Below are 15204 nucleotides of genomic sequence, written 5' to 3' on the forward strand. Positions count from 1 at the left end.
TGTGATCTCCCAGCTCAGTGCGTGGGAACGGTCCAGGATCTGCCACAGGTGTCAGCAGATCCAGGGCCTCTCTGTGTGTATGTGAGATCTCCCAGCTCAGTGCGTGGGAACGGTCCAGGATCTGCCACAAGTGTCAGCAGTTCCAGGGCCTCTGTGTGTGTATGTGAGATCTCCCAGCTCAGTGCGTGGGAACGGTCCAGGATCTGCCACAGGTGTCAGCAGATCCAGGGCCTCGTGTGTGTATGTGAGATCTCCCAGCTCAGTGCGTGGGAACGGTCCAGGATCTGTCACAGGTGGCAGCAGATCCAGGGCCTCTGTGTGTCCTTGTGTGATCTCCCAGCTCAGTGCGTGGGAACGGTCCAGGATCTGCCACAGGTGTCAGCAGATCCAGGGCCTCTGTGTGTGTATGTGAGATCTCCCAGCTCAGTGTGTGGGAACGGTCCAGGATCTGCCACAGGTGTCAGCAGTTCCAGGGCCTCTGTGTGTGTATGTGAGATCTCCCAGCTCAGTGCGTGGGAACGGTCCAGGATCTGCCACAGGTGTCAGCAGATCCAGGGCCTCTCTGTGTGTATGTGAGATCTCCCAGCTCAGTGCGTGGGAACGGTCCAGGATCTGCCACAGGTGTCAGCAGTTCCAGGGCCTCTGTGTGTGTATGTGAGATCTCCCAGCTCAGTGCGTGGGAACGGTCCAGGATCTGCCACAGGTGTCAGCAGTTCCAGGGCCTCTGTGTGTGTATGTGAGATCTCCCAGCTCAGTGCGTGGGAACGGTCCAGGATCTGCCACAGGTGTCAGCAGATCCAGGGCCTCTCTGTGTGTATGTGAGATCTCCCAGCTCAGTGCGTGGGAACGGTCCAGGATCTGCCACAGGTGTCAGCAGTTCCAGGGCCTCTGTGTGTGTATGTGAGATCTCCCAGCTCAGTGCGTGGGAACGGTCCAGGATCTGCCACAGGTGTCAGCAGATCCAGGGCCTCGTGTGTGTATGTGAGATCTCCCAGCTCAGTGCGTGGGAACGGTCCAGGATCTGCCACAGGTGTCAGCAGATCCAGGGCCTCTTTGTGTGTATGTGAGATCTCCCAGCTGAGTGCGTGGGAACGGTCCAGGATCTGTCACAGGTGGCAGCAGATCCAGGGCCTCTGTGTGTCCTTGTGTGATCTCCCAGCTCAGTGCGTGGGAACGGTCCAGGATCTGTCACAGGTGGCAGCAGATCCAGGGCCTCTGTGTGTCCTTGTGTGATCTCCCAGCTCAGTGCGTGGGAACGGTCCAGGATCTGCCACAGGTGTCAGCAGATCCAGGGCCTCTGTGTGTCCTTGTGTGATCTCCCAGCTCAGTGCGTGGGAACGGTCCAGGATCTGCCACAGGTGGCAGCAGATCCAGGGCCTCTGTGTGTCCTTGTGTGATCTCCCAGCTCAGTGCGTGGGAACGGTCCAGGATCTGCCACAGGTGTCAGCAGATCCAGGGCCTCTGTGTGTCCTGGTGTGATCTCCCAGCTCAGTGCGTGGGAACGGTCCAGGATCTGCCACAGGTGTCAGCAGATCCAGGGCCTCTCTGTGTGTATGTGAGATCTCCCAGCTCAGTGCGTGGGAACGGTCCAGGATCTGCCACAGGTGTCAGCAGTTCCAGGGCCTCTGTGTGTGTATGTGAGATCTCCCAGCTCAGTGCGTGGGAACGGTCCAGGATCTGCCACAGGTGTCAGCAGATCCAGGGCCTCTCTGTGTGTATGTGAGATCTCCCAGCTCAGTGCGTGGGAACGGTCCAGGATCTGCCACAGGTGTCAGCAGTTCCAGGGCCTCTGTGTGTGTATGTGAGATCTCCCAGCTCAGTGCGTGGGAACGGTCCAGGATCTGCCACAGGTGTCAGCAGTTCCAGGGCCTCTGTGTGTGTATGTGAGATCTCCCAGCTCAGTGCGTGGGAACGGTCCAGGATCTGCCACAGGTGTCAGCAGATCCAGGGCCTCTCTGTGTGTATGTGAGATCTCCCAGCTCAGTGCGTGGGAACGGTCCAGGATCTGCCACAGGTGTCAGCAGTTCCAGGGCCTCTGTGTGTGTATGTGAGATCTCCCAGCTCAGTGCGTGGGAACGGTCCAGGATCTGCCACAGGTGTCAGCAGATCCAGGGCCTCGTGTGTGTATGTGAGATCTCCCAGCTCAGTGCGTGGGAACGGTCCAGGATCTGCCACAGGTGTCAGCAGATCCAGGGCCTCTTTGTGTGTATGTGAGATCTCCCAGCTGAGTGCGTGGGAACGGTCCAGGATCTGTCACAGGTGGCAGCAGATCCAGGGCCTCTGTGTGTCCTTGTGTGATCTCCCAGCTCAGTGCGTGGGAACGGTCCAGGATCTGTCACAGGTGGCAGCAGATCCAGGGCCTCTGTGTGTCCTTGTGTGATCTCCCAGCTCAGTGCGTGGGAACGGTCCAGGATCTGCCACAGGTGTCAGCAGATCCAGGGCCTCTGTGTGTCCTTGTGTGATCTCCCAGCTCAGTGCGTGGGAACGGTCCAGGATCTGCCACAGGTGGCAGCAGATCCAGGGCCTCTGTGTGTCCTTGTGTGATCTCCCAGCTCAGTGCGTGGGAACGGTCCAGGATCTGCCACAGGTGTCAGCAGATCCAGGGCCTCTGTGTGTCCTGGTGTGATCTCCCAGCTCAGTGCGTGGGAACGGTCCAGGATCTGCCACAGGTGTCAGCAGATCCAGGGCCTCTCTGTGTGTATGTGAGATCTCCCAGCTCAGTGCGTGGGAACGGTCCAGGATCTGCCACAGGTGTCAGCAGTTCCAGGGCCTCTGTGTGTGTATGTGAGATCTCCCAGCTCAGTGCGTGGGAACGGTCCAGGATCTGCCACAGGTGTCAGCAGATCCAGGGCCTCGTGTGTGTATGTGAGATCTCCCAGCTCAGTGCGTGGGAACGGTCCAGGATCTGTCACAGGTGGCAGCAGATCCAGGGCCTCTGTGTGTCCTTGTGTGATCTCCCAGCTCAGTGCGTGGGAACGGTCCAGGATCTGCCACAGGTGTCAGCAGATCCAGGGCCTCTGTGTGTGTATGTGAGATCTCCCAGCTCAGTGCGTGGGAACGGTCCAGGATCTGCCACAGGTGTCAGCAGTTCCAGGGCCTCTGTGTGTGTATGTGAGATCTCCCAGCTCAGTGCGTGGGAACGGTCCAGGATCTGCCACAGGTGTCAGCAGATCCAGGGCCTCTCTGTGTGTATGTGAGATCTCCCAGCTCAGTGCGTGGGAACGGTCCAGGATCTGCCACAGGTGTCAGCAGTTCCAGGGCCTCTGTGTGTGTATGTGAGATCTCCCAGCTCAGTGCGTGGGAACGGTCCAGGATCTGCCACAGGTGTCAGCAGATCCAGGGCCTCGTGTGTGTATGTGAGATCTCCCAGCTCAGTGCGTGGGAACGGTCCAGGATCTGCCACAGGTGTCAGCAGATCCAGGGCCTCTTTGTGTGTATGTGAGATCTCCCAGCTCAGTGCGTGGGAACGGTCCAGGATCTGTCACAGGTGGCAGCAGATCCAGGGCCTCTGTGTGTCCTTGTGTGATCTCCCAGCTCAGTGCGTGGGAATGGTCCAGGATCTGCCACAGGTGGCAGCAGATCCAGGGCCTCTGTGTGTGTATGTGAGATCTCCCAGCTCAGTGCGTGGGAACGGTCCAGGATCTGCCACAGGTGTCAGCAGATCCAGGGCCTCTGTGTGTCCTTGTGTGATCTCCCAGCTCAGTGCGTGGGAACGGTCCAGGATCTGCCACAGGTGTCAGCAGATCCAGGGCCTCTGTGTGTGTATGTGAGATCTCCCAGCTCAGTGCGTGGGAACGGTCCAGGATCTGCCACAGGTGTCAGCAGATCCAGGGCCTCTGTGTGTCCTTGTGTGATCTCCCAGCTCAGTGCGTGGGAACGGTCCAGGATCTGCCACAGGTGGCAGCAGATCCAGGGCCTCGTGTGTGTCCTTGTGTGATCTCCCAGCTCAGTGCGTGGGAACGGTCCAGGATCTGCCACAGGTGGCAGCAGATCCAGGGCCTCGTGTGTGTCCTTGTGTGATCTCCCAGCTCAGTGCGTGGGAACGGTCCAGGATCTGCCACAGGTGTCAGCAGATCCAGGGCCTCTGTGTGTCCTTGTGTGATCTCCCAGCTCAGTGCGTGGGAACGGTCCAGGATCTGCCACAGGTGTCAGCAGATCCAGGGCCTCTGTGTGTCCTTGTGTGATCTCCCAGCTCAGTGCGTGGGAACGGTCCAGGATCTGCCACAGGTGGCAGCAGATCCAGGGCCTCGTGTGTGTCCTTGTGTGATCTCCCAGCTCAGTGCGTGGGAACGGTCCAGGATCTGCCACAGGTGGCAGCAGATCCAGGGCCTCGTGTGTGTCCTTGTGTGATCTCCCAGCTCAGTGCGTGGGAACGGTCCAGGATCTGCCACAGGTGTCAGCAGATCCAGGGCCTCTGTGTGTCCTTGTGTGATCTCCCAGCTCAGTGCGTGGGAACGGTCCAGGATCTGTCACAGGTGGCAGCAGATCCAGGGCCTCTGTGTGTGTATGTGAGATCTCCCAGCTCAGTGCGTGGGAACGTTCCAGGATCTGCCACAGGTGTCAGCAGATCCAGGGCCTCTGTGTGTCCTTGTGTGATCTCCCAGCTCAGTGCGTGGGAACGGTCCAGGATCTGCCACAGGTGTCAGCAGATCCAGGGCCTCGTGTGTTTATGTGAGATCTCCCAGCTCAGTGCGTGGGAACGGTCCAGGATCTGCCACAGGTGTCAGCAGATCCATCCAGGGCCTCTGTGTGTCCTTGTGGGATCTCCCAGCTCAGTGCATGGGAACGGTCCAGGATCTGCCACAGGTGTCAGCAGATCCAGGGCCTCTGTGTGTCCTTGTGTGATCTCCCAGCTCAGTGCGTGGGAACGGTCCAGGATCTGCCACAGGTGGCAGCAGATCCAGGGCCTCTGTGTGTCCTTGTGTGATCTCCCAGCTCAGTGCGTGGGAACGGTCCAGGATCTGTCACAGGTGTCAGCAGATCCAGGGCCTCTGTGTGTCCTTGTGTGATCTCCCAGCTCAGTGCGTGGGAACGGTCCAGGATCTGCCACAGGTGGCAGCAGATCCAGGGCCTCTGTGTGTCCTTGTGTGATCTCCCAGCTCAGTGCGTGGGAACGGTCCAGGATCTGCCACAGGTGGCAGCAGATCCATGGCCTCTGTGTGTCCTTGTGTGATCTCCCAGCTCAGTGCCTGGGAACGGTCCAGGATCTGCCACAGGTGTCAGCAGATCCAGGGCCTCTGTGTGTGTATGTGAGATCTCCCAGCTCAGTGCGTGGGAACGGTCCAGGATCTGCCACAGGTGGCAGCAGATCCATGGCCTCTGTGTGTCCTTGTGTGATCTCCCAGCTCAGTGCCTGGGAACGGTCCAGGATCTGCCACAGGTGTCAGCAGATCCAGGGCCTCTGTGTGTCCTTGTGTGATCTTCCAGCTCAGTGCGTGGGAACGGTCCAGGATCTGCCACAGGTGTCAGCAGATCCAGGGCCTCGTGTGTGTATGTGAGATCTCCCAGCTCAGTGCGTGGGAACGGTCCGGGATCTGTCACAGGTGGCAGCAGATCCAGGGCCTCTGTGTGTCCTTGTGTGATCTCCCAGCTCAGTGCGTGGGAACGGTCCAGGATCTGCCACAGGTGTCAGCAGATCCAGGGCCTCTGTGTGTGTATGTGAGATCTCCCAGCTCAGTGCGTGGGAACGGTCCAGGATCTGCCACAGGTGTCAGCAGTTCCAGGGCCTCTGTGTGTGTATGTGAGATCTCCCAGCTCAGTGCGTGGGAACGGTCCAGGATCTGCCACAGGTGTCAGCAGATCCAGGGCCTCTCTGTGTGTATGTGAGATCTCCCAGCTCAGTGCGTGGGAACGGTCCAGGATCTGCCACAGGTGTCAGCAGTTCCAGGGCCTCTGTGTGTGTATGTGAGATCTCCCAGCTCAGTGCGTGGGAACGGTCCAGGATCTGCCACAGGTGTCAGCAGATCCAGGGCCTCGTGTGTGTATGTGAGATCTCCCAGCTCAGTGCGTGGGAACGGTCCAGGATCTGCCACAGGTGTCAGCAGATCCAGGGCCTCTTTGTGTGTATGTGAGATCTCCCAGCTCAGTGCGTGGGAACGGTCCAGGATCTGTCACAGGTGGCAGCAGATCCAGGGCCTCTGTGTGTCCTTGTGTGATCTCCCAGCTCAGTGCGTGGGAACGGTCCAGGATCTGCCACAGGTGGCAGCAGATCCAGGGCCTCTGTGTGTGTATGTGAGATCTCCCAGCTCAGTGCGTGGGAACGGTCCAGGATCTGCCACAGGTGTCAGCAGATCCAGGGCCTCTGTGTGTCCTTGTGTGATCTCCCAGCTCAGTGCGTAGGAACGGTCCAGGATCTGCCACAGGTGGCAGCAGATCCAGGGCCTCTGTGTGTCCTTGTGTGATCTCCCAGCTCAGTGCGTGGGAACGGTCCAGGATCTGCCACAGGTGTCAGCAGATCCAGGGCCTCTGTGTGTCCTTGTGTGATCTCGCAGCTCAGTGCGTGGGAACGGTCCAGGATCTGTCACAGGTGGCAGCAGATCCAGGGCCTCTGTGTGTCCTTGTGTGATCTCCCAGCTCAGTGCGTGGGAACGGTCCAGGATCTGCCACAGGTGTCAGCAGATCCAGGGCCTCTGTGTGTCCTTGTGTGATCTCCCAGCTCAGTGCGTGGGAACGGTCCAGGATCTGCCACAGGTGGCAGCAGATCCAGGGCCTCTGTGTGTCCTTGTGTGATCTCCCAGCTCAGTGCGTGGGAACGGTCCAGGATCTGCCACAGGTGTCAGCAGATCCAGGGCCTCTGTGTGTCCTGGTGTGATCTCCCAGCTCAGTGCGTGGGAACGGTCCAGGATCTGCCACAGGTGTCAGCAGATCCAGGGCCTCTCTGTGTGTATGTGAGATCTCCCAGCTCAGTGCGTGGGAACGGTCCAGGATCTGCCACAGGTGTCAGCAGTTCCAGGGCCTCTGTGTGTGTATGTGAGATCTCCCAGCTCAGTGCGTGGGAACGGTCCAGGATCTGCCACAGGTGTCAGCAGATCCAGGGCCTCGTGTGTGTATGTGAGATCTCCCAGCTCAGTGCGTGGGAACGGTCCAGGATCTGTCACAGGTGGCAGCAGATCCAGGGCCTCTGTGTGTCCTTGTGTGATCTCCCAGCTCAGTGCGTGGGAACGGTCCAGGATCTGCCACAGGTGTCAGCAGATCCAGGGCCTCTGTGTGTGTATGTGAGATCTCCCTGCTCAGTGCGTGGGAACGGTCCAGGATCTGCCACAGGTGTCAGCAGTTCCAGGGCCTCTGTGTGTGTATGTGAGATCTCCCAGCTCAGTGCGTGGGAACGGTCCAGGATCTGCCACAGGTGTCAGCAGATCCAGGGCCTCTCTGTGTGTATGTGAGATCTCCCAGCTCAGTGCGTGGGAACGGTCCAGGATCTGCCACAGGTGTCAGCAGTTCCAGGGCCTCTGTGTGTGTATGTGAGATCTCCCAGCTCAGTGCGTGGGAACGGTCCAGGATCTGCCACAGGTGTCAGCAGATCCAGGGCCTCGTGTGTGTATGTGAGATCTCCCAGCTCAGTGCGTGGGAACGGTCCAGGATCTGCCACAGGTGTCAGCAGATCCAGGGCCTCTTTGTGTGTATGTGAGATCTCCCAGCTCAGTGCGTGGGAACGGTCCAGGATCTGTCACAGGTGGCAGCAGATCCAGGGCCTCTGTGTGTCCTTGTGTGATCTCCCAGCTCAGTGCGTGGGAACGGTCCAGGATCTGCCACAGGTGGCAGCAGATCCAGGGCCTCTGTGTGTGTATGTGAGATCTCCCAGCTCAGTGCGTGGGAACGGTCCAGGATCTGCCACAGGTGTCAGCAGATCCAGGGCCTCTGTGTGTCCTTGTGTGATCTCGCAGCTCAGTGCGTGGGAACGGTCCAGGATCTGTCACAGGTGGCAGCAGATCCAGGGCCTCTGTGTGTCCTTGTGTGATCTCCCAGCTCAGTGCGTGGGAACGGTCCAGGATCTGCCACAGGTGTCAGCAGATCCAGGGCCTCTGTGTGTCCTTGTGTGATCTCCCAGCTCAGTGCGTGGGAACGGTCCAGGATCTGCCACAGGTGGCAGCAGATCCAGGGCCTCTGTGTGTCCTTGTGTGATCTCCCAGCTCAGTGCGTGGGAACGGTCCAGGATCTGCCACAGGTGTCAGCAGATCCAGGGCCTCTGTGTGTCCTGGTGTGATCTCCCAGCTCAGTGCGTGGGAACGGTCCAGGATCTGCCACAGGTGTCAGCAGATCCAGGGCCTCTCTGTGTGTATGTGAGATCTCCCAGCTCAGTGCGTGGGAACGGTCCAGGATCTGCCACAGGTGTCAGCAGTTCCAGGGCCTCTGTGTGTGTATGTGAGATCTCCCAGCTCAGTGCGTGGGAACGGTCCAGGATCTGCCACAGGTGTCAGCAGATCCAGGGCCTCGTGTGTGTATGTGAGATCTCCCAGCTCAGTGCGTGGGAACGGTCCAGGATCTGTCACAGGTGGCAGCAGATCCAGGGCCTCTGTGTGTCCTTGTGTGATCTCCCAGCTCAGTGCGTGGGAACGGTCCAGGATCTGCCACAGGTGTCAGCAGATCCAGGGCCTCTGTGTGTGTATGTGAGATCTCCCTGCTCAGTGCGTGGGAACGGTCCAGGATCTGCCACAGGTGTCAGCAGTTCCAGGGCCTCTGTGTGTGTATGTGAGATCTCCCAGCTCAGTGCGTGGGAACGGTCCAGGATCTGCCACAGGTGTCAGCAGATCCAGGGCCTCTCTGTGTGTATGTGAGATCTCCCAGCTCAGTGCGTGGGAACGGTCCAGGATCTGCCACAGGTGTCAGCAGTTCCAGGGCCTCTGTGTGTGTATGTGAGATCTCCCAGCTCAGTGCGTGGGAACGGTCCAGGATCTGCCACAGGTGTCAGCAGATCCAGGGCCTCGTGTGTGTATGTGAGATCTCCCAGCTCAGTGCGTGGGAACGGTCCAGGATCTGCCACAGGTGTCAGCAGATCCAGGGCCTCTTTGTGTGTATGTGAGATCTCCCAGCTCAGTGCGTGGGAACGGTCCAGGATCTGTCACAGGTGGCAGCAGATCCAGGGCCTCTGTGTGTCCTTGTGTGATCTCCCAGCTCAGTGCGTGGGAACGGTCCAGGATCTGCCACAGGTGGCAGCAGATCCAGGGCCTCTGTGTGTGTATGTGAGATCTCCCAGCTCAGTGCGTGGGAACGGTCCAGGATCTGCCACAGGTGTCAGCAGATCCAGGGCCTCTGTGTGTCCTTGTGTGATCTCCCAGCTCAGTGCGTGGGAACGGTCCAGGATCTGCCACAGGTGTCAGCAGATCCAGGGCCTCTGTGTGTGTATGTGAGATCTCCCAGCTCAGTGCGTGGGAACGGTCCAGGATCTGCCACAGGTGTCAGCAGATCCAGGGCCTCTGTGTGTCCTTGTGTGATCTCCCAGCTCAGTGCGTGGGAACGGTCCAGGATCTGCCACAGGTGGCAGCAGATCCAGGGCCTCGTGTGTGTCCTTGTGTGATCTCCCAGCTCAGTGCGTGGGAACGGTCCAGGATCTGCCACAGGTGGCAGCAGATCCAGGGCCTCGTGTGTGTCCTTGTGTGATCTCCCAGCTCAGTGCGTGGGAACGGTCCAGGATCTGCCACAGGTGTCAGCAGATCCAGGGCCTCTGTGTGTCCTTGTGTGATCTCCCAGCTCAGTGCGTGGGAACGGTCCAGGATCTGCCACAGGTGTCAGCAGATCCAGGGCCTCTGTGTGTCCTTGTGTGATCTCCCAGCTCAGTGCGTGGGAACGGTCCAGGATCTGCCACAGGTGGCAGCAGATCCAGGGCCTCGTGTGTGTCCTTGTGTGATCTCCCAGCTCAGTGCGTGGGAACGGTCCAGGATCTGCCACAGGTGGCAGCAGATCCAGGGCCTCGTGTGTGTCCTTGTGTGATCTCCCAGCTCAGTGCGTGGGAACGGTCCAGGATCTGCCACAGGTGTCAGCAGATCCAGGGCCTCTGTGTGTCCTTGTGTGATCTCCCAGCTCAGTGCGTGGGAACGGTCCAGGATCTGTCACAGGTGGCAGCAGATCCAGGGCCTCTGTGTGTGTATGTGAGATCTCCCAGCTCAGTGCGTGGGAACGTTCCAGGATCTGCCACAGGTGTCAGCAGATCCAGGGCCTCTGTGTGTCCTTGTGTGATCTCCCAGCTCAGTGCGTGGGAACGGTCCAGGATCTGCCACAGGTGTCAGCAGATCCAGGGCCTCGTGTGTTTATGTGAGATCTCCCAGCTCAGTGCGTGGGAACGGTCCAGGATCTGCCACAGGTGTCAGCAGATCCATCCAGGGCCTCTGTGTGTCCTTGTGGGATCTCCCAGCTCAGTGCATGGGAACGGTCCAGGATCTGCCACAGGTGTCAGCAGATCCAGGGCCTCTGTGTGTCCTTGTGTGATCTCCCAGCTCAGTGCGTGGGAACGGTCCAGGATCTGCCACAGGTGGCAGCAGATCCAGGGCCTCTGTGTGTCCTTGTGTGATCTCCCAGCTCAGTGCGTGGGAACGGTCCAGGATCTGTCACAGGTGTCAGCAGATCCAGGGCCTCTGTGTGTCCTTGTGTGATCTCCCAGCTCAGTGCGTGGGAACGGTCCAGGATCTGCCACAGGTGGCAGCAGATCCAGGGCCTCTGTGTGTCCTTGTGTGATCTCCCAGCTCAGTGCGTGGGAACGGTCCAGGATCTGCCACAGGTGGCAGCAGATCCATGGCCTCTGTGTGTCCTTGTGTGATCTCCCAGCTCAGTGCCTGGGAACGGTCCAGGATCTGCCACAGGTGTCAGCAGATCCAGGGCCTCTGTGTGTGTATGTGAGATCTCCCAGCTCAGTGCGTGGGAACGGTCCAGGATCTGCCACAGGTGGCAGCAGATCCATGGCCTCTGTGTGTCCTTGTGTGATCTCCCAGCTCAGTGCCTGGGAACGGTCCAGGATCTGCCACAGGTGGCAGCAGATCCAGGGCCTCTGTGTGTCCTTGTGTGATCTCCCAGCTCAGTGCGTGGGAACGGTCCAGGATCTGCCACAGGTGTCAGCAGATCCAGGGCCTCTGTGTGTCCTTGTGTGATCTCCCAGCTCAGTGGCTGGGAACGGTCCAGGATCTGTCCCAAATGTTGCAATGGAGGTTGCATCACTGACCTTTGCACTGTACAAAGAGGGAAGGGCTTACCTCTTTGCCCTTCAGTGTGAGGCACGGCGTGCCTTGTGCAGAATCGATCCGTCTCTCCCCTTGCACTCTGCTCAATGGTGAGGCCAAACGGGCCTCTCGCGCTGCTTTTGACGGAAGGATGCTTGCTCTTTACACCGCTGCGGCCGGGGTGCTCGTCCTGCTTCTGCTCCTCGGTCACTTCTTCCCTTACTGGTGGCAAGATGTCTCCTTCGTCCTGAGCTCCGCTGGTTCCCTCATGAAGTTCCAGAGCAAAGTCAAACGCAATCCAAACCACACGTTTCTGGAGACCTTCAAGGAGCACGTGCAGCGGATCCCGGACAAGCCATTGCTGGTGTTTGGCGATGAGGTGTACACGTACGCTCAGATGGACAGGCTCAGCAACCGGGCAGCCCGGGCTCTGCTGGAGCACAGCAGCCTGCGCCCTGGAGGCTGCGCCGCCGTCTTCATGGAGAACTGCCCCGCGTACCTTTGGGTTTGGCTGGCGCTGTCTAAGATCGGCTGCTCCATGGCTTGTCTCAATTACAACATCCGCTCGAGATCCCTTCTGCACTGCTTTACTTGCAGCGGGGCCAGCGTGCTCATCGCATCTACAGGTGAGTGCTCCCTCGTGAATGTCAGTCACTGATACACGTCACTGGGATTTAGAGGCGTCCGACCCCACAAGTGTGGGCAATGTCACACTTCGTCATGCAGCGGTTCTTCCCTATTTGACTTCTGTGGCCCCCCAATGAATCATTACTAAGAGCTTGGGTCCCCACTGAAGTAATTACTAAAATAATACAGAAACAATTATACATCGGCAAATGACGTCATTGAAGAAATATTTATGTCCATTCACACACAAAAAACAAGCAAAAATCGAAATGTTGATTGTTAATGGGAAGGTAGGAGCTGCTCCCTTCTGAACGATGACGTGATGGGCTGGACGCCAGCATCGCCCTTTGTCCACTTCGGGCTCGAATACCAGCGCGTCACTTGAGGCCACTGATCGTCTATACTAGATTCTGTTTGATATATTTCTGCTGCTCAATTTTCAATTTTCCTTTTTTATGTATTAATACTTTTTTCCTGCTAATAGTATTAATTATGTAAACTTTGGGTGGCGTGTGGTACTTTATAAAACCCACTGCTAAATGGCTGCTCATAAGATGCTGAAAAAACCTTTGGGCGAACCTATAAATCTTCTTTCTAACTCAATGGTGTTCTTAGGGTCTCTCTTCGAGAGCTCTGCAGTGGCGCTGGAACCATTTTCAGAGTGGGGTGCTGTCATCGATGGCACATCATTGAAGTCATGGGCACTGCAAAAAATCAAGCTTCACACAGAGAAGAAGCATAGCAAACAGGCCACGCCCATTCGGCACGAGATTGGCATGGGTGTGGTATGCAGCTGGTGGTACATTTTGGAGAATGTGTAGCAAATATATGAGTGGTGTGCTAGTACACTGTCATTTACAGACAGCACATTTTCCATTGCAATGACCCGCACCGACATGGAGGATTACTGATAAAACCACAAGCAATAATGTGTGAAAATTTGGTGTCAGCAAGTACGCTTTGGACGTCACCCAAGTAAACTGCCTGGATTTGTTTTGATCGCTTTAAAATCTTTGTTTCAAACACACGTCAGAATAACAAAAAAAAATGCTTTATTTGTGCTTTCCTAACTGCTGATATATTTGTACAGTCCATTCAAATTAGGTAATAAAATGTTGTTTATTTTTTTTTTTAAAAAAAACCTTTCCTTTTACGCTTCCTGTACTCCAAAAAGATAGGTCGTTCACTTTACAAAATGCTCTAATTTTTCAGTTAGTGAAAAAAACAGTCTCCATGTTAAAAGAATAGGCAGAAATGTGTAAGAAGGCAGAGCCTGAGAGTTGAACTCTGTCTTTCCGCGCCACGATAGAAGCTACATTCAAAGGCAAGGTCTGTATTCCTCATTAGCCTTCTGAAATCCAGAATGGCTGCTTTGGGGGGTGCTGCGGCCCCCACGCTCTCCTGCTTTCAGTTCCACAATGACCAGGGATGCCGCATTCGGCGTCATCGCCCCTTCACGGCACGGCGGATTGCTGTGGCTGACCCCAGACTGGGTCTGAAATGCATTCGGAGCTGTTCGCCACACCTGCCCTTTAAACTTTGCTCATCACAGTGCCCTGTTAAGGTCGCACCAACCTTCGCCCTCCTCTCGCGCTAACAGCTGCAATATTACAAATCATTGACAGGGTGTAGGGCCTTGACGTCACCCGCCTCTCACATCGCTTCCAAAGGGGATACTCCGACTAATTTCCCAAATCTCATTTCACATCATAATGGTGTTTTATTTCAGACAAAAAGATAAAAGCTCGGCTAAAACTGCAATTTCATAGTCGAACTGACTTTTTCTGGACTAAAGCGTCAACCTTCATGGGCTTGTAACATGGATATTTCAACCGGTTTATGGTGGCTCAGTGGACTAATGCGTCTGCTGCAGGGGCCTGTGTTCGACCTCATGGTCACAGGTTCAAATCCCAGCGGGTCCACTCAGCCTTTCATCCATCTGAGGTCGATAAAATGAGTACCATTGAGTTGGGTAACAATAAACATCTGTTATTCAGCGCCAAGATACCCGTAGTGGTGAACGTGCGCTTTACAAATACACATGTTATGTTATGTTTTCAAAATTAGATCAACATTGGGGCCTCTGCAGCGCGCACGCGGGAAGGCGGGGTGCAGAGTAAACGGCCGTCATGATGTTTCCCTCAAACAGATCCCGGATCCATACAACAAGAACTAACTAGCTAACTCCTCGAGTCAAACCCTGCTGCTGACATCTGCTGTGAGGATCCTGGACCCCTATTCCAATCCTGCTGTGGTCAATCAGCTGCTCATTCTTCCTGGTCGATGTGTACACCAGCATCACACTGGGCAACAGTAACATCTGGAGTCCAGATAGCACACAATCTGCACAAACTGTGGCGTCACTGTTCATATAAAGCAAGTCATTACTAATGGTCCTGGCGGCCAGAGGAGTAGGACACGCCCGCTTGGGATCAGGGATGAGGTCCGGTCTGCGTTTAGACCCCCCAACTGTCCCCGACGACACTTGATGCGTACGCAAAGACCACCCTCAAGTGCACACTAATTGCGCTCCACATCCGCAGCGTCCAGATGACGCAGTGTTGTTAGTGTACCTCGTCAGAGGTTCTTTGTGGCTGTGTTCCTGTGATAGTATGGGGCCGCATGTACATAGGTTTCATTTTGCGATTTCCTGTTAGCAACTTTTTGCAATTCGTTATTAGGAAATCGCAAAACACCTATGTGCTAATGTGTCTTTGACACATTTAGCATTTCCTAATGGGGTTGCAATTGACCTGCCTTATTAAGGGAAGCATTTTGCAATTACCAAATAGCGATGTTTAACGAATCGCTATTTGGTAATCGCAAAATGCTGTGTATGTAAGTAATCACCAAAGTTACAGCGATTCCTTACTATTACCTAATAGCGATTCGCTAAATAGATAATTGCTATTGGGTAATACTATTCCTTTTGTTCCTATGGGACTCCCATAGGTGGGAATGGTTTTGCATAAGCTAATTTGCGATTACCTATTTGGCAATTGCAAATTAGGTAATGCAAAGCCAAGGGTGCCCGGGAACCTAAGGCCCCGCTGAATCACCCCTTCCCCCCCCAAGAATTGTGCACATGTCAAGTGCACACATCATGTGTGTGCTACATGGCACTTAGAGCAATGCACTTTTGTACTTTTTTCAAAATTTACACATGGTTGCCATCGACTTGGAGATAATGGTAATAGCATTTTCCTAAATGCACAGTTCGCATTTAGAAAATCCTTGGTACATAATTTATTTATTTTTTATTTATTAGAGATTTATATAACACAAACTAGACCCGAAGATATCAGAGCGCTTTACATGAGCCCCAGTTGCGTTACAGATGGACGCATTCATTTTTGTTGGGCACATGGAGAGTAAGTGATTTGCCCAGAATCACAGAATAATGCGTGTCATTGCAGAGACTCGAACCTGG

At 55.9% G+C, this 15204-nt stretch overlaps 1 protein-coding gene across 1 annotated transcript in view; it reads left to right on the forward strand.

Moving 5' to 3' along the window:
• Nucleotides 1-11152: 11152 nt before the first annotated feature.
• The window catches only part of LOC146869659 (long-chain fatty acid transport protein 2-like), a 327567-nt gene continuing 323515 nt past the window's right edge, over nucleotides 11153-15204 (forward strand). The window contains exon 1 of the mRNA XM_085609559.1: nucleotides 11153-11773. Within this exon, the coding sequence (XP_085465685.1) occupies nucleotides 11299-11773 (475 nt within the window). The 5' untranslated portion in view covers nucleotides 11153-11298. The remainder of the gene's footprint in view (nucleotides 11774-15204) is intronic.

Source organism: Triturus cristatus, chromosome 1_1, assembly GCF_964204655.1.
Source record: "Triturus cristatus chromosome 1_1, aTriCri1.1, whole genome shotgun sequence".
NCBI classification, from domain to species: Eukaryota; Metazoa; Chordata; class Amphibia; order Caudata; family Salamandridae; genus Triturus; species Triturus cristatus.